At 42.0% G+C, this 27,040-nt stretch overlaps 1 protein-coding gene across 2 annotated transcripts in view; it reads right to left on the reverse strand.

Moving 5' to 3' along the window:
- Nucleotides 1–1,407: 1,407 nt before the first annotated feature.
- The window catches only part of ttll12 (tubulin tyrosine ligase-like family, member 12), a 36,371-nt gene continuing 10,738 nt past the window's right edge, over nt 1,408–27,040 (reverse strand). For both annotated transcript variants that reach the window (XM_056367837.1, XM_056367836.1), the window contains 8 exons: nt 19,711–19,827; nt 7,494–7,688; nt 7,171–7,282; nt 5,803–5,954; nt 4,770–4,851; nt 4,617–4,685; nt 4,150–4,288; nt 1,408–1,793 (listed from right to left, as the gene is read on the reverse strand). In XM_056367837.1, the coding sequence (XP_056223812.1) occupies nt 1,642–1,793; nt 4,150–4,288; nt 4,617–4,685; nt 4,770–4,851; nt 5,803–5,954; nt 7,171–7,282; nt 7,494–7,688; nt 19,711–19,827 (1,018 nt within the window). In that variant the 3' untranslated portion in view covers nt 1,408–1,641. The remainder of the gene's footprint in view (nt 1,794–4,149; nt 4,289–4,616; nt 4,686–4,769; nt 4,852–5,802; nt 5,955–7,170; nt 7,283–7,493; nt 7,689–19,710; nt 19,828–27,040) is intronic.

Genomic DNA, 27,040 nt, shown 5'->3' on the forward strand with positions numbered 1-27,040 from the left:
TGAAATGCTAGAGGGCTTTTAATTTGAAATGGTTACAAGTGCTTGTATTTAGATGTCATGACATGGGAGTGATGATAATAATGATAGAAAGAACATTTTGTGAGATATAACTTTATTTGAGTGGTCTGAGGCCCAGTCGTATACATATTTTTTGAAATGTAGCTTTTTCCATGCATTGTGGCCATCCACATGCAGACAGGGAGAACAGATACATCACAAGCCAAAAAGGCTTGTGACATAATTGTTCTCTCTTCTGAGAGCGAAGTTCTTCTTAATTAAAACAAGACAGAATAATAGGATGAGACACATCCTATTCTGTTTTTATACCAAACATGATGGAATATTGTGGTATTCTGGAAATGATAACATTTAGTATAATTACATTACAGAAATCAAAAGGTCAAAACATTGCTAAATTTGGCTGAATTATAGAAGCCAAAAGTGGAACTAAAGGAAGAGCTGTTTGGCTGAGCTGAGCCAGATGATCAGATTCACACTTAACAGCCTGAGTTCCCACCACTAATGGACTAAACTAAGCGCTGAAAAGAGTTTGCAGCTGTCGGCACATGAGACTGGTTAAGGCTGATTTCAGTTTCTTTGATTTATACACTGTGATCTCTCTGAACAGACATTTCTCACTGTCTAAAGGCCAAAATCCAGATGGGAGAAGCTCTTTGTTCGAAAACAAAACAGCGAGTCTGCTTTGAGCAAGTGCTTTGAGCTAAATGATAATATAGCCGTGACAACATGCTCACAATGCTGGACTACCGCTTAGTTTAATATGTTGAGATATTTCTGGCGGAACCATAAATGTCAATACCTCTAAACTTAAGTGCTGATGAAAAGTCAGGGATCACCAATGTCAGTGCCGGGACATGAATAGACAAACTATTTATCTGACTTTCTTCAGTACATTTAAGTTTGGACTAAAGTAGCAGACAGGCTGACAATGCCATCTCTAGAGCCATGAATGGCTAAACCCAACTGCATACATCAAGCATTACAGAAAAAAAACAATATCCTAATCTCTGTACATTACATGTTCCTTTACAGCTGCTTGTTTGACTTCCCTTTATCCAACCTAGCTCATGTTGTTCTGTTTCTGTCTGAATGCTCCTCAATCAAAAGCTCAATTTTCTCTTTGGACTCCTGCAAACAGCAGGTCACACCATGCCCTCCTCTCCTCGCAGTACCAGGAGGACGAGTGATCCACTCAGTCCTAGACTCAACACAACACGTAGACAACTAACATGAAGCAGTAAGGAGCAAGAGAGAGAACGGACAGGAAGGTGAGTTTTGTAGTGAGTTTAGTATTTGTGTACTTTTGCTTTGCAGTTTTAAAACACCAAAGATGATTTGCCTAAATGGAAAAGGTATCTGAAACAATAACGAGTTGTTAGATAAAAGCCTAGTTTATTCAAGTGTTTTTATTGCTTCTCATTTGTACAGAAGTGTTTTGGTTTTAATTACCAGAACTGAGTTAGAGGCAAACATGTTTCACAAGCTACACTCAATTTGAAAGTAGATGGTAAAATGAGAAAATGACATGAAGCAGTTACAGAGAAGATGAATAAGTGTATGTCTCTATGTATAAAATACAGAACTACAAACACACAGATCTTGGTGCTGATCTTGAGTTGATTATATGATCTGTGTGACTGGGCACTGCTCAGGCTGATCCAGGAACAGCGTCTGGAACATGTGGTTGTAGAAGGATGGGTGGTACAGGCAGGCCCGAGTGCAGTCTGGGCTGAAGTTGACCTCCAAGATCTGAGGCTGCATGACGCGCTCACCTGACCGGGAGTCAGAACACACACTGATTAGAAATGGTCCGGTTGATTATACCAGTACACAAGAGTTATAACAGGTGTTACTGTGCTATAGACTTCCACAGGTGACAGTACTGTGTGTGTGTGTGTGTGTGTGTGGGGGGGGGGGGGGGGGGGGGGGGGGGGGGGGGTGTGTGTGTGTGTGTGTGTGTGGTGTGTGTGTGTGTGTGTTTGTGTGTGTGTATAAAAATACTATAGACAGTGAACAAATTAGACAGAGTAGAAATAATATGTTCTTTATTAGACAGTAAACAAAACAGTCATAATCTAATTAAACAGTACACACCTAAATTATGCTGTAATTAGAAACAGCATATAATGATGTATTAGATCCAAAATAAACAATACTCAGACACTATTACACCAACTTATACAATAATTAGAAAGAACATAGGGGACCCTAATATACCATTAGACATTAAATCAAATACAGAGTCGTATCAGATCCAAAATATGCTACAGACTCTATTCTGCAAATGATGGTGTAATAGACATTTACTGCTACCAACATGGGCCTTTGAAGCTTAATGAGACAACTCAGGCTGTAATTAGACAACTGTGATGTCATATTATATCAGAAATAGTCTTTATAATAATAACTCAAAACACAGCGCTCAGAGGACAATACGTTTAGACACAATACCCACCAAACTGTATAGGATGTATTTCCCACTGTTAGCCATGTTATTTTAGCAATTTTTAACACTTATTTGTCCCAGACTGTTTTTAACATGCTGTCATTCACCCTCTCCTAAAAAAGCCTAATCTAGAACCTTTGTCCTTAAACAATTACAGACCCATCTCCAAATTCTTTTTTTCCAAGGTTCTTAAGAAAGTAGTCTCATCTCAATTGACATTCTTTAATAATCTTTTTAATAGTTTCCAATCTGGTTTTAGAGCGCACCATAGTAGAGACAGCCCTTGTTAAGGTTACAAATTACTTATTGTGGGCTGCTGACAATGGTTTTTACTTGATTTTAGTTCTTTTAGATTTAAGTGCTGCATTTGACACGTTTTCAATTTACATGCTTCCTCTTCCATCAGCTCTCTCAGCACAAATCTTGGTGACCTCTCTAATTATATTAAGCCAGCTACTAGGAATCTAGGCATAATATTTGATGCCAACTTGGCTTGATTATTGCAACGCACCTTATTCAGGTATCAGCCAGGCCTCCATCCACCGCCTTCAGCTCACACAAAATGCTGATGCTTTTCTGATTACTGGAACTAACCAGTTCAATCACATAACTACTTGCCTCCCTTCATTGGCTCGCTGTTAGATTTCGGATTCGTAATGTCTGATTTGTGTTTTATTTCTATTGTTATATCTGTTGCTTCACTTGTCATAATCAATGAAGGCCTAGAAAAGGCGTTAGAGCTTGATGGATGGTTTTACAATGTGAAACTTTCTTTCTTACAGCAGCAGATCATGAGCCTTGACTGGCTGAAGGGCAGGTACAATTTTTTCTAACTCTTTATCACTGACAATCACGCTCATTTTAGAGGCTTGAGTGCTTTAGGCTGTGGGTTAATGTTAATTAAGAATGGCGCAGCACCTGAAGGACTAAAATACAAAAGATCAAACGCCAAAGAGACGAGTATGAGAACAGACTCAAAGTGTCAGAGTTTGAGAAGGATGGCCCTGGGATCAGTGGGTTGATTGATGATCCTCAACATTCACCATAGTAAACTCAGGTGTTTTTTTTATGGCAATGGCATGTTCTTGCCCCAGGTCACAAAAAGTAATATGAATTCCCCTCAAAGCATCAGCAGAGAACTCAAATTTGAAGGTATTTACACCACTAAAAGAGATCTTTACTAGACCCCAGGACAATTACACTTGATCCAAAACCCGAACAGACCCAATTACAGTCACATGTCAGGTCTCTGATACTGAACGGACTGGATGGTTGAACAAACAAGGGTGGTTGAAGCACACCTTCCAGATCAGAGCTAATTTTGCTGGACTAGCGCTAGTTTTGCAGTAGTTGAAATGCTTGATGTAGTCCAAGATCTGGAGTATGAAGCAGCTTCAGTAAAAAAGTAATGCATGACTCCTGTATCTGCTGGCCTTTAAAGGTCCAAGGTCAGTCACAGGTCACCATAGTTCACTGTTTATCTCTACCCTAGGGAGTGTGAAGGTGCTCCAGTCCCACCTGCCTTACAGTCCCAGGGACAGAAGAATCGTCCTTATTAAGACAAACGGCAAGGTAGATTCTCAGTGTGACTTAGGTAAGAGATCATGTCCAGATTTAGGTAAAGCATTCATGGATCTTTCTTCACCCTGCTGATGTATTAAGTTTAGAACATATATGCTCACCATTTTCCCCAGTGCTCCACTTCAGCATGAGGTCTACAGCGTATATAGCCCGGGACGATGGATAGGCACAGATACCATATGGAGCAGGTCGAGATGAGGCTGCCTGGAAGAGCTCCTTGAATGCTTTGAACAACTTTTCCTATAGGAAGCAAGGCAAAAAAGTGAGAGATGGGAAAGGATGGGAGAAGAAAAGGGAACACCAGAAACACCACACTGAGCGATTTACACCAGATTTTGCTCATCCTGAGAACCAACAGGAGGATTATGACCCTAACTTTAAACTTTATAGAGAAGTTAATGATTTGGTATTCCAAGAGCTAGTTAGAGCTCTGTTTTTAATAAGCTGAGTTAAAAGGCAGCTAATATTGAACCTACTGTATGGTCCTACAGTTTAAATGTGGATTAAGTTTTCAATTCTCCCTGGAAAACTTCCTGCAGATGAAGAAGGGCTAAACATTGACACTTACCTCCACTTCCTTCCATGGATGCTGTGGGTACTGCTTCTGAAACATAGGGATGAACTCATCATAGTGAACCTAGAAACAGAGGAACAGAGACTTAGTTAACACCTTAATAAATACTAACTTAATCTTTGTTGTTTGTAACTTGTTGTCACATACCTGCTTCAACTCTACACCCTCTGCATAGTTCATGACAGTGAAGTGCTTTTGGTAATCATCGAGACGCTCCAGGGAGAAAGGTCTAGATAGAAAAAACCAAGATCAGGCCCGAACAGGAGAAAAAGGTACATACTCTGAATACAGATAATCTATATCATTACTGCCACATATCATGCTGCATGCATGACATCAAAAACATCTTTATAGCCACACAAGCGGCATGGTTCTACGAATGCTTGTTGGTCGGTTGGTCAGTCAATTGCTTTGGTCCAGACTCAAATATCTTGCCAACTAGTTGATGGATTGCCATAAAATCTGGTGCTGAAATACATGGCTCCCAGGGGATAAATCCTTAGGACCCTCTTCTAGTAACATCATGACTTCAAAATCATAATTAACTTTCTTCTTCCTATTTTTTTTACAGTGAGTGTTACTGCCTCACAGTGTGGCTGCTGGTTTCTAAAACCTCAGATCCAGGACATCGATCGTGGCTTGGATCAACGATATTTAAGAAGTTCTTTTTATGATGTCTAAAAAAATTATACTTATGGAACTTGAACTGATAGGGGGCCAAATAGCAGCCTCTGACCACTTCTTGGTAGATTACAGGTCACAAAAATGACTAAGCCAGCAACCACTGAAGATATGGGGCAAATAGACCTACATCCTTATCTGTCATGTGTCTATTCCAAAGTGGAACTATACTATACACCGATCAGCCACAACATTAAACCAGCTAACTGGCTGGCTGTTGTGGCTGATGATATAAGCTCAGCATTTTTATAAGTCTACATGCCAATAATTGTGTACCAATCAGGCACAACATTAAAACAGGTGACTGGTTTTAATGTTGTGGCTCCTTGGTGTATATGAAGATGAATCTTTATCAGTACTTTGTTGATTCCGTGAGTCAAGGTGGAACTAAAACAACCAGTAACCAACTGGTTTAACACCCACAACTAACAAGGAGTGCTTTAGAACTGGTACTGTTAATATGTAAACATACGTGTATGTATCTGTATGTGTGTTGTACCTGTTAGCAAAGCGCAGCCAGAAGACATTGTAGGCATAAAGACACAGAGGCTGCACAGAACGCAACATCAGCATGTAGCGAATGTCAAACTTCACCATCCCCACCTCCTCTCTGCTGAACAACACCGGATCCTCCAGGTACTTACACACAACCTGGGAAACAAAGACACACATAAAGACATACACAGGACACACAAAGACAGGGACACACACACAGACATACACAGACATACAACGAAACACATTAAGACACAAACAAAGACAAAGTTATAAGCAAAAACATAGTGAAACCTTGTAAAGAAAAGGAAAAGACTCACTGACCTAATACAACATTGAATCTTTTTATGAAAATATGTAGCAATAGTAACCACAATGATAGATATGTAAATTCATAAAAAGAAGTAGAGTCAAACAGCAAAGACATGCATCCATGAATGAGCCACTCTGAAGTGGCCAGCATCACACACACTGAACCACAGCAAAAAAACTACACATTCAAGAGCGCTGTGGTGGAATTTTACAACACTCAGTTAGGAAGTAAATAAGTACAAATACGAAACTACTATACAAGAGTAATAATAAGAAATACAGAGTAACTGAAGAAAGAGACAAAGAGTAAAGAAATATACAAGGTAGGATCACAGTATGGACATAAGTGCAAAGATAAAACTTGAATCTCCTCCTCCTGGTTGTTTCCTCCTCCAACCAGCTAGGTATCAGGGAATATGGTCACAATCTCTCCCTTCTAAGTTACAGTGTTGAATAATGGCAAGAAGTGCTTTTACAGAACATTATGATGTCACAGTGAAGTTGACCTTTGACCTTCTGGATATAAAATATTATCACTTAATTTTGTACTTTATAGACATTTGAATTGTGTAATTATTAGGGTATGAATTTTTGAGTTATGGCCAAAAAGATTTGTGAGGTCACTGTGACCTTGACCTTTGACCACCAAAATCCAATCAGTTCATCTTTGAGTTCCCTCAAGGTGTTGCAGAGAAGTGAAGTGTATACATTTATTGGGAATATACAGCACATATTCCCAATAATATATATATATAATATATATATATATATATATATATATATATATATATATCTTTATGGAGGAAAGAAAAGAAGGAGGCATGGAGGCATGGTCAGGATGTTTGTGTGAACAATTCTGGGTGCCATCAAAACTGTCTAACTGTCAAAAAGAAGCAGCTATGTGTTCAAGGACAAGGACCCCTTAGATTGTACCATACAGTACCAGATAAGGAGTGTACACGTGAAGACAGATTCATGTCCAAGGTTATACAAAGCCAGATCAACAAAGTACAAAACCAGGTTATACAAAGTACAGAATATGATTTTTCTATTACAGTACCTTTGGTGTACTCTCTCTCTGCCTGATTATGTAGTCAAGGTTGTTGGTGATGTGTGTGTCCAGTCCACGGGCCAAGTTCCAGGGCTTACAGATCCAGTGGTTATCTTCTCCACTGAAACACACACACACACACACACACACACACACACACACACACACACAACACACACACACACACACACACACGCACACGCACACGCACACGCACACGCACACGCACACACGCGCACCAGTCTGACATGTAGCTTGCTTAGTGCCTATCGGTTATATCATAGAACTGCACACCATCTTATTCAGATAGTGAAACAACATTAAAGTCCAACCGTTGTTGCCTCTGTTGGTAGTGCTTGATGAACTGTGGCAGCTCTGTCTGGAGGTTGAAGGTCTCTGGTAGCCAATCAGGTGGTGGGCCACCCTTCAGTCTGCGGGCCACAGCAGCCAGGCAGTCCTTCACAGTGACAATGCTCTCAAAGGGAAACTGGTTCAGCATCACATGAGGTCGCTCCTCACTCAGTCTCCTGTCACAGAAACGGCTCTTCAATCAAAATCAGAAAAATGAATGATGACTGAATAAAGTCATGGTCTCCTTTACAGGGATGTATATGGATGGTGACTTTTGACCTTTGTCATACCACACTGCACAAGGCAGTATCAACAGGGGAAAAGTATATTTAAAGGTATTAACAACTGTTGTAGTAAACCTTCATTGAATATTAAACTCAGCATTATTAAATGTGTAACTCATTATTATTAATATATACTCTGCATTATAATCATACTAAATGATGAACCTATAAACTCAATGTATCAGTAATGTTCACAATTAAGAAATTAGATGAAGTGTCTTTTTCAGAACATTATGAGAATGAAGGAGATGTAAAGACACAGGGAGTGCGAATGCATTTTCGGTAGCAATGAACCTATAAAGACGAGGAGGGCTTAGAGCATTGGCAAGACGAACATCTAATCAATCAGAACGTGTGGCAAATCACAAAGTTTACAGGAGTAGGTCAATTCCCACAGGCAAAAATAATGGATGAAAATGAAGAACATCAAATAGTGACATGGAACAAACAAGCAAATGATAAGGGGAAAACAAAGACACATCAGAATGACAGCAGAGAAGAACAAGAAAGGGCGAGGACAGAAAACACAGACGAAGAGTCAAGTGTACACTCTGAGGGAAGCATGTCCCAGGATGATGAAGAAAAATATGAGGGACATTACACCCCATCATCAACCACACTCTGCATAAAGAAAAGAATGGCCAACAGTGTAAGACTGGAGTTCGATGGAGAATGCCAATCGAGCTGCATGGTGCTGAGCTGTGAGCACAGGTCCCGAGCTGTGAGCACAGGTCCCACTAGAGGACGTCGGGCCCTCATACCACCCTCATGGAGTCTGTTTCTGACATTTTGGTCAGAAACATGCATTTGCTGATTCGCTGATCACTCACTTTTGTGGTTGTGCTAGTGCTTACTCTGTCTCGTTGTTGGCTAGGCCAGGCCTGAATCCTCCTCGCAAACATTTATGGACTTTGTAAAACAAGCCTAACAGCCTCCAGAATGGCTTTTTCAGCTTTTATGTCGTTAAAAGCTGAAACTGAAGCCTCTATCTGAACTACGGTTACATCCTCTGTAGGAGCCAATTAAGACATCTACTATAAGTAGGAACTAACCTGTGTAGGTTCAGGTGCCACCCGGAAAGGGAAACAGATTTTTGACCACACCCGCACTCACACACACACACTCACCGAACCTACTCTGTATTCACCTGGTGACATGAAACTCAAGGCAGAGGAGCTGCAGTTGAGTTGTGAATTTGTGAACTGTTGTTGGACTATTAATGTTTGAATGGAAAAGAAATACTACATGGAATAAATGGACAATTTACAACCGGCAAGTACTGAATGGACAATATTTCATTTAATCGGAAGGTGAAAATGTGCGTCAATTAACTAATCCGTGGTGGAGCACCTCAGTGGCCTAAAGCGTGGGCTTGGCCACTATACTTTCAGTCAAAAATCTGTCCGTTTTGTTAGTTAATCGAGAAGAAGTTTGCCATGATTTGCGGCAACCCGGGAGAGCAGACGGATCGCGTGATTGGAGCGCGCAGCCAGCTGCGGCTGATCAGCTGATTGGGACGCCGGAGAGGAGATGCGGTGCATCTTCTCATCTGCTGAGGTCCATCTGCTCATCGGCTGACCAGGACACCGGAGAACATCTCATCTCAACAGGCTGCTGACTGGAGGATTCGGTTCGGACGTCGCGGAGTTTCCCGCCGCCAGAGACACACAACAGCTGTTTCATCTGACGGAGGTAAGGTAGCGCTACCGCAAGTTTAGATGGCCATTTAGTTGTGTGCACACAAAAAATAAGGCGTAAGTCCAATGCATTGGTTGCTGAAGGGGATGATCAAAACTTTGTGTTGGTAATTTTGTAACAATTGTATTGACCGTCGGACTATAAAAATGGACATGGAGCAGTGCGTTGCGGACACGGACATAACATCAGCTGTGAGCGCGCCAGCTGTTGGCAAACAGGACACTGTTGCTGAATGTGAAACGCAAGGCAAGCGGGTTGTCAAACTTACTGCTAAAGCTCTTGCTGACAGGTTAGACAGGTTACAAAATGGTAGAAAATCTAAGCTAAATAAGGCTAGCAATTTAAGAAAAACGATACAAGGTTTAATGCAAAATGGAAACGGTTCTGAGGTACAAAATGCTCTTGATGGTTTCATTGAATTGTGTGATGATATAAAATGCGTGCATGATTCAATAATGAGTTTGTTGCCCCAGGATGAAAAAGAAAGACATGAAACATGGTTCAAAGCAAAAATGATGTTCAATGATGAATTTATTGCCAATACACAAGAGTGGGTTTTGAAAAATGAAAAGTGTGTGCCTGAAAATGAAGGTAATTATGAAAATGGTGATTGTGGTGATGAAATTAATCCTGATGATAGTGTTTCCAATGTGGGTAAACATTCAAACAAAAGTTACATCAGTAACAAATCAAGTACCACTTCCTCTGCACAAATTAAAGCAGCAGCAGAAAGAGCTGCACTTGTTGCTCGGATGGCAGCATTAAAGGAACAACATGCATTGGAGGAACAGGAGCAACAAATAAGGAGGAGAAAGGAACAGCTCAAGTTGGAAACTGAGTTAGCAGCATCTACTGCTAAGCTAGCAGTTTTGCAGGCTTCAGATGGACGTTCCTCTCGTGCCTCAAATGGCATGAACTCATATTTTGAAAGGGAAAAGAGGAAGCTGAAACCACCTAACAGTCTTAACCCCACAGTAAAGGAATATGAGCCCGTTGCAAGCAAATCACAGCAGAAGGACTGGTCATTGCCACAGCACAAACAGCCATCAATGGACGTTAACCCAAAGCCAACTCAAATACATGATTCAAGTGCAATAAAACAAGATGCTGATGCATATGATGAAAAACATGGAAAAACATCACAAGGTTTGCAAGCTGCTACAACAACTGCTTTGGAAAACAGGCAACATGCAAACCTACGAGGTGATGAAATTACATCTGGAGATGTTATTGCTATTATGCACAAGCAAAATGAAATCACAGCTACTCTTGTTCACCAGCAGCGCTTATTGTCTCTTCCAACACGAGACATTCCTGTATTTGAAGGAGATCCACTTCAATATAAAGCTTTCATTAAAGCATTCGAACAAGGAGTGGAGGACAAAGCTAGTGGAGCTGACTGCTTATATTACCTGGAACAATTCACAAGGGGACAGCCAAAGGAATTGGTTCGTAGCTGTCAACACATGGCTCCTGAACGTGGCTACATTGTGGCAAAGGGTCTTCTCAAGGAACATTATGGAAATGATTACAAGATTTCAGCTGCATATACAGAAAAGGTTCTGGCTTGGCCAACAATCAAGTCAGAGGATGTCAAAGCTCTACAAGCTTATGCTTTGTTTCTGCGTGGATGTTGCAATCTTATGGAAGAACTTCATTACATGTACGAGTTGGATTTGCCAACTAATATGAGACTGATCATTTCCAAACTGCCATTCGAGCTCAGGGTAAGATGGAGAACTAAGGCCCATGAAATTATCGAAGCCTCCCGTGACAGAGCTCATTTTTTGGATGTGGTTTTATTTCTTGAAAAGCATGTGGTGATTCTTTCTGACCCCATCTTTGGAGATCTTGAAGTCGTAACACCAAAATCTGTTGGTTTAAATCCTACCAACAAGCTAAAGCTACAGTCAAGGAGTGGAGCGAAAGGAAGCAGTTTTGCCACTACAGTAGCACCCATGTACTCCGTGGAAAACAAGGTTACTCAAAATGACTTCAAGAAACAGGAAAGCCAAAACTGTCATTGCTGTTCACGTGCTCATCCTTTAGAAAAATGCCAACAGTTCAAAGGAAAGAAGCACCGAGACAAAATTAATTTTCTGAAGGAGAAAGGCATTTGTTTTGGATGCTTATGCACCGGACACTTTAGCCGGACCTGTAATAAGCGCATGATTTGTGAAGTTTGTGAGCAACAACATCCCACCGTGCTCCATATCAAGAAGGCAGATGTGGAGTTAGAACCATCAACTCTCCCTCAGACATGTGGGCATACAGGGGCCGGAAAGGATCGCTGCATTCTCTCTATTGTGCCGGTGAAGGTTAAGTCCACCAAGGGAAGTGAGGTCATACAGACCTATGCCTTTCTGGACCCTGGAAGTTCAGCTACATTCTGTTCAGAGGATCTTATGCAGAAGTTGAACATTACAGGGAAAAGAACCCATTTTCTTTTGAAAACAATGGGACAGGAAAAAGTTGTTCCTGCACACTCCTTATTGGGTTTGGAGGTGTCTGGTCTTGAGGAAAACAACTTTTATCTCCTTCCAGAAGTCCTCACACAGAAGAAGATGCCAGTCACAGTAGACAATATTGCTACTGCCGCAGATGTTAAAAGGTGGCCTCATCTGTCGAAAGTCCATATTCCAAGTATAAACGCCAATGTTGACATGTTGATAGGAACCAACGCTCCCAAGTTATTGGAACCATGGGAAATTGTCAACAGTTTTGGAGATAGCCCATACGCTATAAGAACAGTTTTGGGATGGGTTATCAATGGCCCTTTAACTGGAAGTGGAAATGGCAGCAGTCTTGACATGGAGCTTTCCTCTGTTGTGGTGAACAGGATTTCAGTGTCTAACTTGGAAATCATGCTGAAGAATCAGTATATGCATGACTTTAATGAAAAAACCTCAGAGGACAAAGAAATGTCTCGAGAGGACCTTAAGTTTTTGGAAGTCATGGAATCCTCTGCAGAGCTACAGAATGAGAGGTACACCCTGAAGCTGCCTCTTAAGAAACCTGATGTTCTTCTTCCAAACAACTTTGCAGTGGCAAAACAAAGGATACTTGGATTGAGGAAAAGGTTTGTCAGTAACCCAACACTGCACAAGGAATATTCAAGCTTTCTCAACGGGGTTATTGATAAAGGATATGCGGAGCAAGCTCCTCAGCAGCATTTGCAAAGTGGAAAGATCTGGTACATACCACACCACAGTGTTTATCATCCCAGAAAAGGCTCCTTACGAGTGGTATTTGACTGTGGTGCCACATTTAAAGGAGCATCATTAAATGGAGAACTGTTGCAAGGACCCAACCTTACCAGTTCACTGCTTGGAGTTCTCACTCGATTCAGGCAGGAGCCTGTAGCAGTTATGGGTGACATACAGGCTATGTTTCACCAGGTGAAGGTTGCAGAACAGGATCGAGATTTTCTGCGCTTTCTCTGGTGGCCACAAGGGGACATGAGCAGAGAGCTTCAGGACTACAGGATGACGGTGCATTTGTTTGGAGCTGTTTCATCACCCAGTTGCGCTAGTTATGCGCTGAGGCGGACTGCTGATGACAACAAGTCTGACTTTTCTGCTGAGACTGTTCAAGCTGTCAAGCAAAACTTTTATGTGGATGATTGTTTGATGAGCCTGGGCTCAGAAAAGGAGGCCATCCAGATCATAAAAGATCTCTCGGCTCTCTGTAAAAGAGGTGGTTTCATTTTGGAGAAATGGATTAGCAACAGTCGGGCAGTGTTGCAGACAATTGCAGAAGAGCAACGGGCTAAAGATCTGAAAGAGCTGAATCTGGATCGAGACAATCTTCCTATGGAAAGAGCTTTAGGTCTGCTTTGGTGCGTCGAGTCAGACTCCTTTAAGTTCAAGTTGGAAGTGAAGCAACAGTCTCTAACCAGACGTGGCATGTTGTCCACAGCCAGCTCAGTGTACGACCCTTTAGGTATGTTGGCACCAGTCACTTTGTCTGCAAAAATCATGCAACAAGAGCTCTGCAGGAGAAGCTGTGGATGGGACGATGTCATGCCACCAGATATCGAAAGTCAGTGGAAAAGATGGTTGGCAGATCTGGAGTTGTTAGCATCGTTCAGAGTTGATAGATGCATAAAGCCGCAAGACTTTGGTGCACCCATACACAGGCAACTACATCATTTTGCAGATGCCAGTAAAGATGGTTATGGCACTGTAACTTACATCAGGCTGCAGAACTCCAAAGGTACGGCTCATGTTGCGTTCTTATTAGGAAAGGCCAGAGTTACACCATTAAAATCTGTAACTATTCCACGACTGGAACTAACAGCTGCAGTTCTGGCTGCTAGGATGGATGTGATGTTAAAGTCAGAGCTTCAACTTCACTTTGATGAATCTGTGTTTTGGACAGACAGCACTTCAGTTTTGAAGTACATCAATAATGAAGACAAACGTTTCCATACATTTGTGGCGAACAGGATCACAGCCATAAGAGAAGTTTCAAGCCCTTCCCAGTGGAGACATGTTGGCTCCAAGGACAACCCTGCTGACGCTGCCTCCAGAGGAGTAAAGGTGTCAGACTTTCTGCAAAACCATAGTTGGCTGGAGGGTCCCAAGTTTTTGTGGAAGTCTGAGAAAGACTGGCCAGCAAATTATGGTGGTGATGTCCAAGTGGATGCGGACGATCCAGAAGTAAAAAGGGATGCCTTGGTGAATGTTGTTGGTAACGGTTCACTTACTGCCAACTTATGAGTTACTTCTCAGACTGGAAAAATCTCAAGGTGTCAGTGGCGTGGTTTCTCCGGCTGAAAGGAATCTTGTTGGAACGCAGTCGTTCAAGAAAAGGTTTGGAGGCCTGTGTAAATACTCAAGTAAAGAGATCAAAGACTGCGATCAAACATAGGAACATCTTGATGCCAAATGATCTGGTGGAGGCAGAGTTGGCAATCATTCGCTATTGTCAGCAACAAAGATTTAAGGACGAAATTTCTTCCCTGTTGTCTGAAAGAAGAACAGTAAGCAGACAAAGTTCCATCTATAAGCTGGATCCAATATTGGAAGACGGACTCTTACGAGTTGGAGGGAGATTAAGCAAGGGAGCAATGCCTTTGGAGGTAAAACATCCACTCATCCTCTCCAAAGAGCAGCATATTTCTATGCTTATTCTCAAAGATATCCACCAGTTATTGGGTCACAGTGGTCGAAACCATACATTGTCTGCACTGCGGAGGAAGTTTTGGATTACTAGTGCCAACTCAGCTGTGAGGAAGATCATATCCAAATGCAGCTTTTGCAGACGCTTTAATGGAAGAGCTATGGAGCAGAAGATGGCAGACCTTCCTAAGGAAAGAATTAGCCCAGATCTACCACCATTCACCAATGTTGGAGTGGACTATTTTGGACCTGTGGAAGTAAGGAAAGGCAGAACAACTTACAAACGATATGGAGTGATATTTACCTGCTTGGCAAGTAGAGCAGTTCATTTGGAGGTGGCCAACTCCCTTGAGACTGACGCATGTATAAATGCTCTTCGTCGGTTTATTAGCAGGAGAGGTCAAGTCGTCCATATCAGGTCAGACAATGGAACCAACTTCGTCGGTGCGGAAAGAGAACTTAGAGAGGCTCTTGCTGCATTGAATCATGAGCAGATTCAAGGAGCTCTCATGCCGGCTGGCATTGAGTGGAGTTTCAATCCACCAGCGGGTTCTCATCATGGTGGCGTTTGGGAGCGCATGATACGCATAGCAAGGCGTGTACTCAAGTCAGTCTTGCACCAGCAGATGTTGGATGATGATGGACTCCACACTGTCATGTGTGAAGTAGAAGCAATTCTTAATGATCGTCCTATCACCAAGTTGTCTGACGATCCAAATGACTTGGAGCCTCTCACACCAAATCATCTCCTGCTTCTGAAAGGAAAACCAGCTTTGCCGCCTGGACTTTTTGATCCATCTGATATGTATGTGAAACGCAGATGGAAGCAAGTTCAATACATATCTAATCTGTTCTGGAAGCGCTGGGTCCGGGAATATCTGCCATTGCTGCAAGAGAGACAGAAGTGGAACCAGAGGAAAAGGAGTTTAGTTCCTGGTGATGTAGTAGTCATCATGGATTCATCAGCTCCACGTGGTTCTTGGCCTCTTGGAAAGGTGTTGGAGGTTTTTCCTGACAAAAGGGGCCTAGTGCGTTCTGTCAAGCTACAGACTAAAAGCAACATTATTGAGAGACCTGTAACTAAGCTTTGCTTAATACAAGAGGGGTAAATTGAATGATGTTATTTGCATACTCATGTACATATTTGAGATTTTCACATTTTGGCTCCTGTATTATTGTGTTGAATTGTAATGTTTGTCTACCACTTACAATTAGGGGCCGGTGTGTAGGAGCCAATTAAGACATCTACTATAAGTAGGAACTAACCTGTGTAGGTTCAGGTGCCACCCGGAAAGGGAAACAGATTTTTGACCACACCCGCACTCACACACACACACACTCACCGAACCTACTCTGTATTCACCTGGTGACATGAAACTCAAGGCAGAGGAGCTGCAGTTGAGTTGTGAATTTGTGAACTGTTGTTGGACTATTAATGTTTGAATGGAAAAGAAATACTACATGGAATAAATGGACAATTTACAACCGGCAAGTACTGAATGGACAATATTTCATTTAATCGGAAGGTGAAAATGTGCGTCAATTAACTAATCCGTGGTGGAGCACCTCAGTGGCCTAAAGCGTGGGCTTGGCCACTATATCCTCACTTATCTCTGAGATCAGGTGTGAGTTAGCCTCCATTGCGGAGCCCATCTCGGTTCTTCTCCAGCGTCAGGCTGACCTCGGCTCCCGGCCATCCTCGTTAGAGTGTCCTGAGCCTGAGTCCACCAGTCTACTAGTGAGCGTAAAACACTCAGTCGACCCATCTCCTGGCTGTTCCACTTGGGCCTTGTGGTTAAAGGCAAGAACAGCCACTCCCTTCCCCTTCATGATTCCCAAGATGATTTCACCGACCTGGAGTTGTCCAACTTCTTTGCTCCTCTGGCTCTACCAAACTCACCCTCACCGCTGCTGAGTGGAGGTCATGCCGAAGGAAATAGCAAAGCCAATTCTGTCAGCTATCTGTCAGCTTCTACCAAACCTCGCTGTCTACACCACCAATGTAGTAAGCAGTAACCTGGAGATTTTGATAGTAGGTGACTCTGTTGTTAGGTATTTGACTCTCCCTCTCAACTATTGTCTCTCCTTTGGCAAGGTAGTAGATTTAATTGAACTCATTCTGACTCTCATTGACCTACATCCCACTGTCATCATTGTTTTAACACATGTGGGAACAAATGACGTCATGGACAGAAATTCCAGCAAATTACAGGCAGACCATGAGTCTCTGTGCTACACAATTGAGAGTCTGGGAAAACGTTGTCTAATGTCTGGACCCATTCCACTCTCTTCAAAAACTCTGAACACTTTAGCCAACTCTTCAGTCTCCAGGACTGGTTAAAAAAATCTCTGCTCTACTGCACGATTCGATTTTATCTCAAGCTTTGACTAATTCTGGACTAATTCAAGCCTGTACAGAGTGGATGGTGTGCACAATAACAGAAAGGGAACAAAGCAGTTGACTTTATCCTGTTTATAGCGTTTTCACTCTGATATGCACCATGGCAAGGCTCAGTCCAGACCTGAGTTTGGTGAGCTTTTATCTAAAATTACTGTTGAATATGACTCAATTCTTATTTCTGGTTATTTTAACATTCACATTGATAATGCCACTGATCGTTTTGCTAACCAGTTCACTGACGTATTATCATCTTTTGAGTTCATTCAGCACTCTGCAGGGCCTACACATAATCAAGGCCACACTTTCGACCTGGTTATTTCTAAAGGTCTTGATATAACCCCAAAGTGTGTACTAGATGTTGGGATTTCAGATCACTTGTATTTTTTTCAATATTGCTTTGATGACCAAAAATTCACCTGGCTGAAAACTAGTCAAAAGACGGGCCATTTGTGCTGAGACATCTGATAAGTTTATTGCTAGATACAATAATTCTGCTATGTATAGCAGACCACTGTCTGGTTTCGGTCGGTGGCCCACGGTAGCAACCGGACATGGACAGAGAAACTACCCGTATTTTTCCTTGAGGTCTACGGTCTACTAGTATAGTCCAGCGATCTGTGAGTGGTACAGGTGGCAGATTAATGAACGTGCCGTTGCCGGCGGGAAAGTCTTGGCTCTGACACTTCTGAGGGCAGCCCGCTTCAAAAACCCTTGCCTCTTGCTTCACAGATTTCAGGCAAACACTCAGAGAAACCAAATCCTGCAAGGTTGGGCTGGTGGGTCCAGGTTGGCAGGGCTTGGGGCATGACTGATTTGTTGTGACATCAAAAAGTTCCAGAAGTCCTGATGGCTGGTTTTAAGGCTAAGTTTCTGAATACAGGCTATGTGCATTTTTCTGTGGACTGAGTGCTTTGACACTTTCATAGTATTAATATAGAACCTAGACCTGCTTTATAATCAAACAACACATGGACATCTACCTTTATACACCTCCAAGGATGTAGTATAATGTAAAATGATGCAAATAATATTCAAATCACATATGATCTGAAACTTGTTTGTAAGTTTACAGTACAAAAAGTTAAAAAAAGAAATTAAAAGGATGCATTTCTATTGTTGGGCTTAAATTATGGAACAATGATATTAAACATTTTAAAATTTGTAACTTGCTTTTCGTTTTCGAAAGAATGGTTTACAGAGCTATTTTTGAGGGTTACAAGTGTGATCAACTCTTTTTTGATAAGAATGCAGGCAGGCATATATAAGCCTGTTCAGTCACTATTTAATACATAGACCGTTGACTTTGTTTTTATCTTCCTATATTGTTTATATGTACTGTATTATAGGACCAAGGAACTCTGGGCCCTATTCCATCAAAGCAGATAAGGGAAAATCGTGGCTTATTTTGTTAAGTCCCGCTAATATAACTCAGATTTCCCTTCCATCACTGTGGCTTATAGGATCCCCTGCTTATGAATTATACAGGATAGATTGATTTGGTTATTTATGTAGAGGTTTTAAATTGTGCATTGTCATAATAATAATGTAGGCTATCAATCGTATTTATGAATTATAAAATAAATAACTATCTTAACCTTTAGCTCCAAATCTAAGTGAATGGATGAAATATTAGCATGATCAATCTGCTGATTATTGCCTCCTTACCTACATTGGTTATTGTGTAAAATGGGCTAACAAAGACAATAATAATAGCCTGCAGTTTGCAATATAGAATTAAACATTTAGTGCCTTTATTCTGATGCCACGGGTCAGACTTGAACCCCTGCCACTGCAGCTATGAGTTAACACTGATGATATGCGCTCTGCTGGGTGAGCTATTGGAGCGCTGCATACTGACTTTACCTGAAGAAAGTGAGCATAGGTGTATTTTCTCAGAGCTTGTCAGACTACTGCTAACTGATAAACTTATCCACTCCACCTGTAGCTATAACTGGTTGGGTTTTGCTTGACATTACATTATTCACATATTATACAGGATGGTTGGTAGCCCTAAACAGCAGGGCATTGGCTCTTATTTCCCGTTCTTTCTGTGACATGATCTTCTTTTCCACAATTGACTGTTCTTGACTGCTTGTATAGTCAGTGTATGCGCATAATGCAGCTTGTCCAAGCCTGGTTTAAGTTAACGTTGACAAGGATCGGCTAAATCATCTTAATGTGGTGGCTTGAGTCTGATGGGTTGTTGTTAATTCTAACCAGGCTTTTTCAGTTAAGCGCAGATTTCCTTAGCGACGTTTATGAAATACCCCCCTGGAGTCCCAAGTTAAGTATAGGAGACATACTCTCCAAACTCTGGTAACCTCTGTCCTCAAATCCTGGATCAGCACCTCAGTGCTTAGCAGCAAAGTAAGGAATACACCACATGCACATAAGAAGACAAGGGCAACCTCTACTGGAGCTTTAAAACCCCATTGGTTTGCTCCAAGGCAAGAATCAAAGGTGAATTGATGCCTTATGTGTCTTATTTTGCTCTTAGCCCTGGATTCTAATTATAATTATTTAGCTGTTGTTGCTCTGTTTTAGTTTTTATTTTTGAAATCATGTCTGCATCTATATTATCTGTCTTGATTAAATGATTTGCCTACGTGGAGATACAGTCTTCACTTCCATCAAGAACTGTTGACGGCCACTGTGGACTGTATAAATGTGTGTGTGTGGCTGAGTTTCTGACCTGTAGTCTTTGATGTGATCATAGCTCCAAATGATATCAGCCTCCTCCTCTTCCTCCGTCAGCTGGAACTGTGGGTGTGTCAGGTTGTTTGTTACCTGTGACATTTGAGAGTAAACCCTGGAAACAATAAGACAACAGTCATGTGGAGAGCAAGTGCTAACTCTGACATGTTCTTCCATGCTTACATTACATTTATAACTCATTTTAGATAACCGTTATCATATAAACACACGTGTGTGTGTGTGTGTGTGTGTGTGTGCATGTATATATATATACATACATACACACACACACATATATATATATACTGAATGCAGGTGGAAATGTGACGCTGACTTGCATTGATTGTTTGTTTGGAGGTCTAGTGATAATCACTTATTAATGGGGACCTATACTGTAGCTCTTACCTATCTGTCCTTGTTAAACTCAGATCCTTGAGATGCATATTGTATTTAACTGTCTCCTTTTTATAGATATATTCTTAATTTTTATTTATTTTTTTCTTAATTAATACATGGTCTGATTTACAAGTGTCTCTTACGCTGATGACAGCTTATAGCTGTGTTGTAGTAAATTTTCACTAAAATATACTATGCATTATGCATTATAAATATACTGAATGTTAAACATATATATCCAATGTAACAGCTATATTCACAACTGAGGTCAGATTTGTATGTGAACCAGCCTTTGCTGAAGTAGTATTGTTATAGAATCGAACCTGGAGGGAATAAAGTAAAAAAAAAAAAATGGTCTGAAGGGGTCTGGGAGCAATGGCGTTTGAGTAGCAGCCGTAGCGAGGCCCAGGTTGAGGATAGATAGGAGGTTTCTGGACACCTGGCCCCACTACTATACCCTGACATGCCTGGTTTGGGGAAATTTCACGCGAGGCGGCGTTGATAAGATGCTTTAGAAAATAGGTAGAGAGGCCACCTAAGGAGGAATAATCTAACTATATATGATGGTGCACAGGCACAGTTCAGACCTGGATCTGATCTCGCTTTTCTTCTTGTGAAAGAATAAATTCAATTTCATTGGACTCTGATCATCTCCGGTGACTTATTTTTTAAAATCTTTTTTGACTCCAACAAAAGTGCAGCTTTGTTGAAAGTTAAGTGTTGCTGAAGAGGTCTAGAATTGGACTCTGGCCCGGACGTGGACTTTTTTCTCCAACATAAATTGGCAAGCCAGCCAGGAGAGACAGAGGCCTGTGGACCCCTGCCCAAGAGCATTCTTACTTGGATGAGCCAGATAGTTACATGAGGATTATGTTCTTTGATTTCTCAAGTGCATTTTACACCATCCTGTCATGTCCTCTGCCCCTGCTCCCTAGTTGTGTGTTCAAGTCTGATTACAGATGGGAGACTGCTGTGCTGGAGTCGGGGCCTCTCAGCTGTTGCTCATCTGGCCATCAACCCACACTACATAAGATCTTGGGCCACAGTCAGTCAGCGCTGGATTATAGACACTGCTACCTCTTAGTGACGTCGTCAGCTCTCATCTTTGTCAGTACTCTAGCTTGTAGTCCTAGCCCTGCAAAACTTAACCTGTTCTCTTTTCTGCACTCCAGCTACACCCTCCGCCCTGACTCCAGCCTGCATCTCCAGCCAGAGCTCATTCTCCGCCAGCCTGCCCATCTGCCTTAATCTGCCAGCACCAGCCTCCCTGCCATACCATCCCACAATAAACACTCTTGTTACCTGACCTCCGCCTCTGCCTCCTTCCCTGCTCCTGAGTCCATCTACCCGGCCTTGACACATCCAATCCCCCATTCTTAAAGACAAGCTGGAAGGGATGGGGGTGGATCCCTGTTACATATCTTGGATTGTGGATTACCTTACAAGACGACAACAGTACGTCAGGCTGGGTAACTGTGTCTCATGGACAGTGATGAGCAGCGCTGGGGGCTCCACAGGGGACTGTTCTGGCTCTGTTCCTGTTCACCTTGTATACGGCAGACTTTAAATACAACTGTGAGTCTTGCCACATCCAGAAATACTCGGATGACACAGCTATTGTGGCGCGTATCAGGAATGGGCGGGAATAGGAGTACAGGGATCTGAAGATGGCCTTCAGTGAATGGAGTGACAAGAATTGACTCTGGGGTGTCGTGTGGCGTAGTGGTCTAAGCAGGCTCTGCAATTTTTTCAAACTTTAAAACTGGTGAAAGTTGATTGTTTGCGAAAGTGAGTGCCTTGTTCATGGAGTGTTCCTGATTTATGCTGGTCCTGAGGATGTGGTACTGATTTTTGAATGAAGCATTCCTTGCGTGGGAAATTGATGTCAGTCAGTTAGATCAAATTTTAAAAACTGGTGAGAGTTGGTTATTTGCGAATGTGAGTGTCCTCGTTTGTGGAGTGTTCTTAATTTATTCCTTGCATGAGTAATTGATGTCAGCCAGTTAACAATTTTCAATAAAATCAAATAGGACAAATGTAACAAAAAATTTAATGGTCACCTTTCTGTTTGCCATCAGCCTTGACTGAGGTTAAATGACAGCATGTAGGTGCTGAACAGAGCCTGTTCAATCTCTTAATTTTTTATTTTAATTTTCTTGTGGCATCGCAAAAATAACTAACTGGGGAAAAAAAAAATTACTTAAAACTTTATTAGCCATTATTATCAGCTTCATTCCGAGAGAGAACTCACAAGCTTAAGGACAAGAGGTTATTTGAAGAGGAAACCGCCCAGCGCAACCACACTACAGCAACACCACTGACGACCTTAGGGCACACACATACACCGTAGGGTAGGGAATCTGTGTAGGGACCTCTCCCCGGGCCGACCAGGTGTTCAGGCTCGGTGAAGGCCTCATAACTGTTAGGTTTCTTCTGGTTAGGGGTATAATTCCTGATAGGGTTGTTAAGACGGAGGTACAGGGGCAGGTCTGTGGGCTGGCAGGAGTACTCCCCCACCAGCGGAGGCTTGACGGAGGCAGAGGTTTTGGTTTTGGTACAAAAAGACCCCTTACAATACTCCCATTTTTCCAATTAAGAAAGCACACTCTAATGATTATCGATTAGTGAATGACCTTAGAGCTATCAATTCCATTTTTGATGCTGAGACAATTGTGGTTCCAGACCCCCATACGCTGCTCTCAAACATTCCACCTGATCCACACTGGTATACAGTCACTGATTTATGTTCAGCCTTTTTCAGTGTGCCACTACATCCAGACTCACAACACCAGTTTGCATTCACTTATCAAGGACAGCAATACACATACACACGCCTAGCACAGGGCTATGTAGAAAGCCCATCAATTTTTAACAGAATGCTGGATCAAGATCTGCAACACTTAAACATTCCAAGTACTGTAATCCAATATGTGGATGATTTGTTAATTTGTAATCCGAATAAACAACAGTGTGAAAAGGACTCAATTGCAGTGCTAACAACGCTAGCAAAGGAGGACATAAAGTCAGCAAAGAGAAACTTAAATTTTGTCAAAAACAAGTTGAATATCTGGGCAGAACACTGTGTGGAAATAAGAATTGAATTGCTCCATCACAGTTAAAAGCTACAGTGGGACAAATGTTTTCTTTTCTGGGGATGGGGGGATTCAGTTGTCCGTGGCTTTGTGACTATGCTATAAACAAAAAAAAACGCCTCTGCAAGCCCTAATACGGGCAGCAGGACAAACAAACAACTCAGCCAAACTATAGTGGAGAGAGGAGGCAGAGGGAGCCTTCCATGCACTAAAAGGAGACCTGCAATCTGCCCCAGCACTGGACAACCCTGACTATTCCAAGCCATTTTATTTATATGTTGCAGAAAAATCTGGATATGAGAGTGCAGTATTGATGCAAAATACACCTATAGGTAAACAACCATTAGCCTACTACAGCACCAAATTGGATAACATTGAATGGCACACCCTGTTATCAGGGATTGGCAGCAGCAGCCTTTGCTTTTCAAAAGGCATCAGCGTTGACCATGGGACACAAGGTTGTCTTATACACATCTCACCAATGATATGCATTGCTCACAAGCCAACATTTCCTTCTAACTCAAGCTAGAAAAACAGGTTATGAAGTTATACTTTCAGCACCTGAACTCACCATCCAAAGATGCAATACAGTGAATCCTGCAACTGGGACGGTGTTGCCTGTGGATGGAACACCGCATGACTGTGTCCAAACAACAGACACCTTCATGCAAGCACGTGATGATCTGTATAATCAACCAATCACAGCGAATCTCACATTGTTTGTGAATGGCTCCTGTTTCAGGGATGCTCCAGGAAACCATACTGGTTACGCCATTTTAAATGAAAGCATTAACTGCTGCATTTGGTGTGTGTCACATGGCACCCCTGAACACACGTGGAAGCTGTCTCTGCTGTGTTTGACACAATGTTTTCTTTAATGCCAAGGGCAATAACTTAGCAAATTAGCAACAACTTAGCAGTTGTGCCACCTTTTTGCAGCAGTTGGCACAATTACGGGCCAATTGTTGGTAGCTGAAGATTGTGAACCTCGTGAACAACTCTACCTTTTCTAATACAGGCACAGGAGAGAGCTGATCTGTTTGAGAAGTTGGTGTTGTTGAAAAAGGGGGCTATCAAGGTCACACAAGATGTTCCTCAAAAGGGTTTGTGGAGAAGCTCTCATGGTCATTTTGTGTTGCCTGTTTCATTGTTGCATTTTGCCATAAGAAATGTGCATGGTTCTGACCATTGCATAAGGGGGACGTTATTAAACGCCTCCTAGCAGTTTGTGATCACCATTTTTGGCAGCCACAGTTGATAGAACATTGCATGAATATGAAGTGTGTGCACAATATAACAAAAGGAAAGCTTTTTCAGCTCCAATTGCACATATTCTGACACCAAATGGTCCCTTTAGGCACCTAATGAAAGATTATGTGGACATGATCCAATGAATATGAAGAATGAGATACATTTTGGTTATGTTTGATAGATTTAGATGGATTGAAGCAACACCAACAATGCGACCAGACTATAAATCAGTGGCCAAGTGCTGAGAGGTTTTTCCACGGTTTGGTTTGCCAGATACTATCAGCTCAGACAATGGACCACATTTTGTAGCACAAGCAATTAAGATAACATTAAAGATGCTAGGGACAAAGCAAAAGTTTGGGTGTGTGTACCATCCTCAGTTAAAGGGAGCAGTAGAACGAGCTATTGGCATTTAATATAATAAAATAATGGCAGACAGCGATGTTAAGTTATACTGGACGGAGGCTTTACCACTGGCACTAATGTCTACTAAATCACAGACTAACAGACTAACACACTTAACACCTCAAGAGATGTGCACAGGGAGACCAATCTGTGTCATATTTCAGAGGCCCATATGAGAGTCTTCTGCTTGAACAGTTAGAAAAAGATTCAACCAGAAAGCCCAGGATTTGGAGTTCGGAAAGCAACCTACTGCCTCAGGATACACAGTTCTAGTCCAAGGAGGACCCGCCACAGGAACCTTTCCACCATTGACACCACCTCCACCAAAGCTTTCAATACTGTACCAGTTGCTCCAAAGTGAGATGCCAGTCCAACAGCCAGAACCACCACTTCCTACCAAGGAGCCAGAAGAGGAATCCTACTCTCTAACCACCCCCGGATTCCAGGTATATGCTTCTATGGCCATGGGCAGCACAAACTGATTCTGATCAAGAGCCCCAATCACCAGAGGAAACACCCCACAACCTTCCACCAGCACCGCTGTTGGAGAAAACACTGCTGAGATAACACTGCTGAAAATAACACTGCTAATGTTTCTGCACCCAAGGAAGTTGGAGACCCAAACTAAGTGGTTGACATGACGCCACAGGAGTTACGACGAATGTTAGAAGATTGCCCACAAGAAGAAGTTCAGGCACTGCGCCGTATGAAAAGCAACGTGCTGAAGCAGCATTCTACCAAACGGTACCAGATCAGTAAGTGCCAGTGCTATAACCAGTTTCAATGCCAAGTGAAAGAAATGGCTCTCAACAACAATTTTCTTGCCCACCGCCTGAGAGTCTGTATTGTCCTTGAGTCCTATGAGGAATCGGAATACGTCCCAACATTCAGCCACAGTGAACTTCGGATCATGCAATACATCAGTCACTGTGGACTATATAATCTCACAGACTTTCACAATTGTGTGTGTGAACAACACACCACACTATAACAACAGATTAGTGCTCTCTTTTTTGAAAAAAATTTTTTGGGCCTTTTATGCCTTTATTGACAGTACAGTAGAGAGACAGGAAATGGGGAGGCAGAGAGAGGGGGAATGACATGCAGCAAAGGGCTGTCCGATGTGGGACTCGAAGCGAGGACCTTAGCCTCTGCATATGGGGCGGATGCTCACCCAACTGAGCTACTCGACGCCCCAGATTAGTGCTCTCTCAAAGAGTATTATGTTTGAAGAGCACATAAAGAGTATTACGTTTGAAAAGCACATACAGAGCACGATGTTTGATGAGCACTTTGTTTGAACTAAGAGTATAGACACTACATACTATGCATGTTTTGAATTTGCACTGGCTATTAAATTTCATTCACTTTGGATCCAGAATAATAGTTTGCTGTGATGTGTACGGAGTGAGATCCTGGAGTGTAAACGATTTCAATGGTAATTTCAATTATCCAAATTTGCTTAATGTGTTTAACTAGAAACAAGGCCTACTGCATAACCCTTAACTACGTCACAATGTGTTGGGTTTTGTTACAAGTAAGAATGATAATACACGATCCATTTGCAATCCTTTACAGTGGGTACGGAAAGTATTCAGACCCCTTTAAATTTTTCACTCTTTGTTTCATTGCAGCCATTTGCTAAAATCAAAAAAGTTCATTTTATTTCTCATTAATGTGCACTCAGCAACCCATCTTGACAAAAAAAAACAGAATTGTAGAAATTTTTGCAAATTTATTAAAAAAAGAAAAACTGAAATATCACATGTTCATAAGTATTCAGACCCTTTGCTGTGACACTCATATTTAACTCACATGCTGTCCATTTCTTCTGATCCTCCTTGAGATGGTTCTACTCCTTCATTCGAGTCCAGCTGTGTTTAATTAAACTGATTGGGCTTGATTAGGAAAGGCACACACCTGTCTATATAAGACCTTAGAGCTCACAGTGCATGTCAGAGCAAATGAGACTCATGGGGTTGAAGGAACTGCCCAAGGAGCTCAGAGACAGAATTGTGGCAAGGCACAGATCTGGCCAAGGTTACAAAATAATTTCTGCAGCACTCAAGCTTCCTAAGAGCACAGTGGCCTCCATAATCCTTAAATGGAAGAAGTTTGGGACGACCAGAACTCTTCCTAGACCTGGCCGTCCAGCCAAACTGAGAAATCGTGGGAGAAGAGCCT

This window comes from Seriola aureovittata, chromosome 22 (genome assembly GCF_021018895.1).
Source record: "Seriola aureovittata isolate HTS-2021-v1 ecotype China chromosome 22, ASM2101889v1, whole genome shotgun sequence".
Taxonomy (NCBI): Eukaryota; Metazoa; Chordata; class Actinopteri; order Carangiformes; family Carangidae; genus Seriola; species Seriola aureovittata.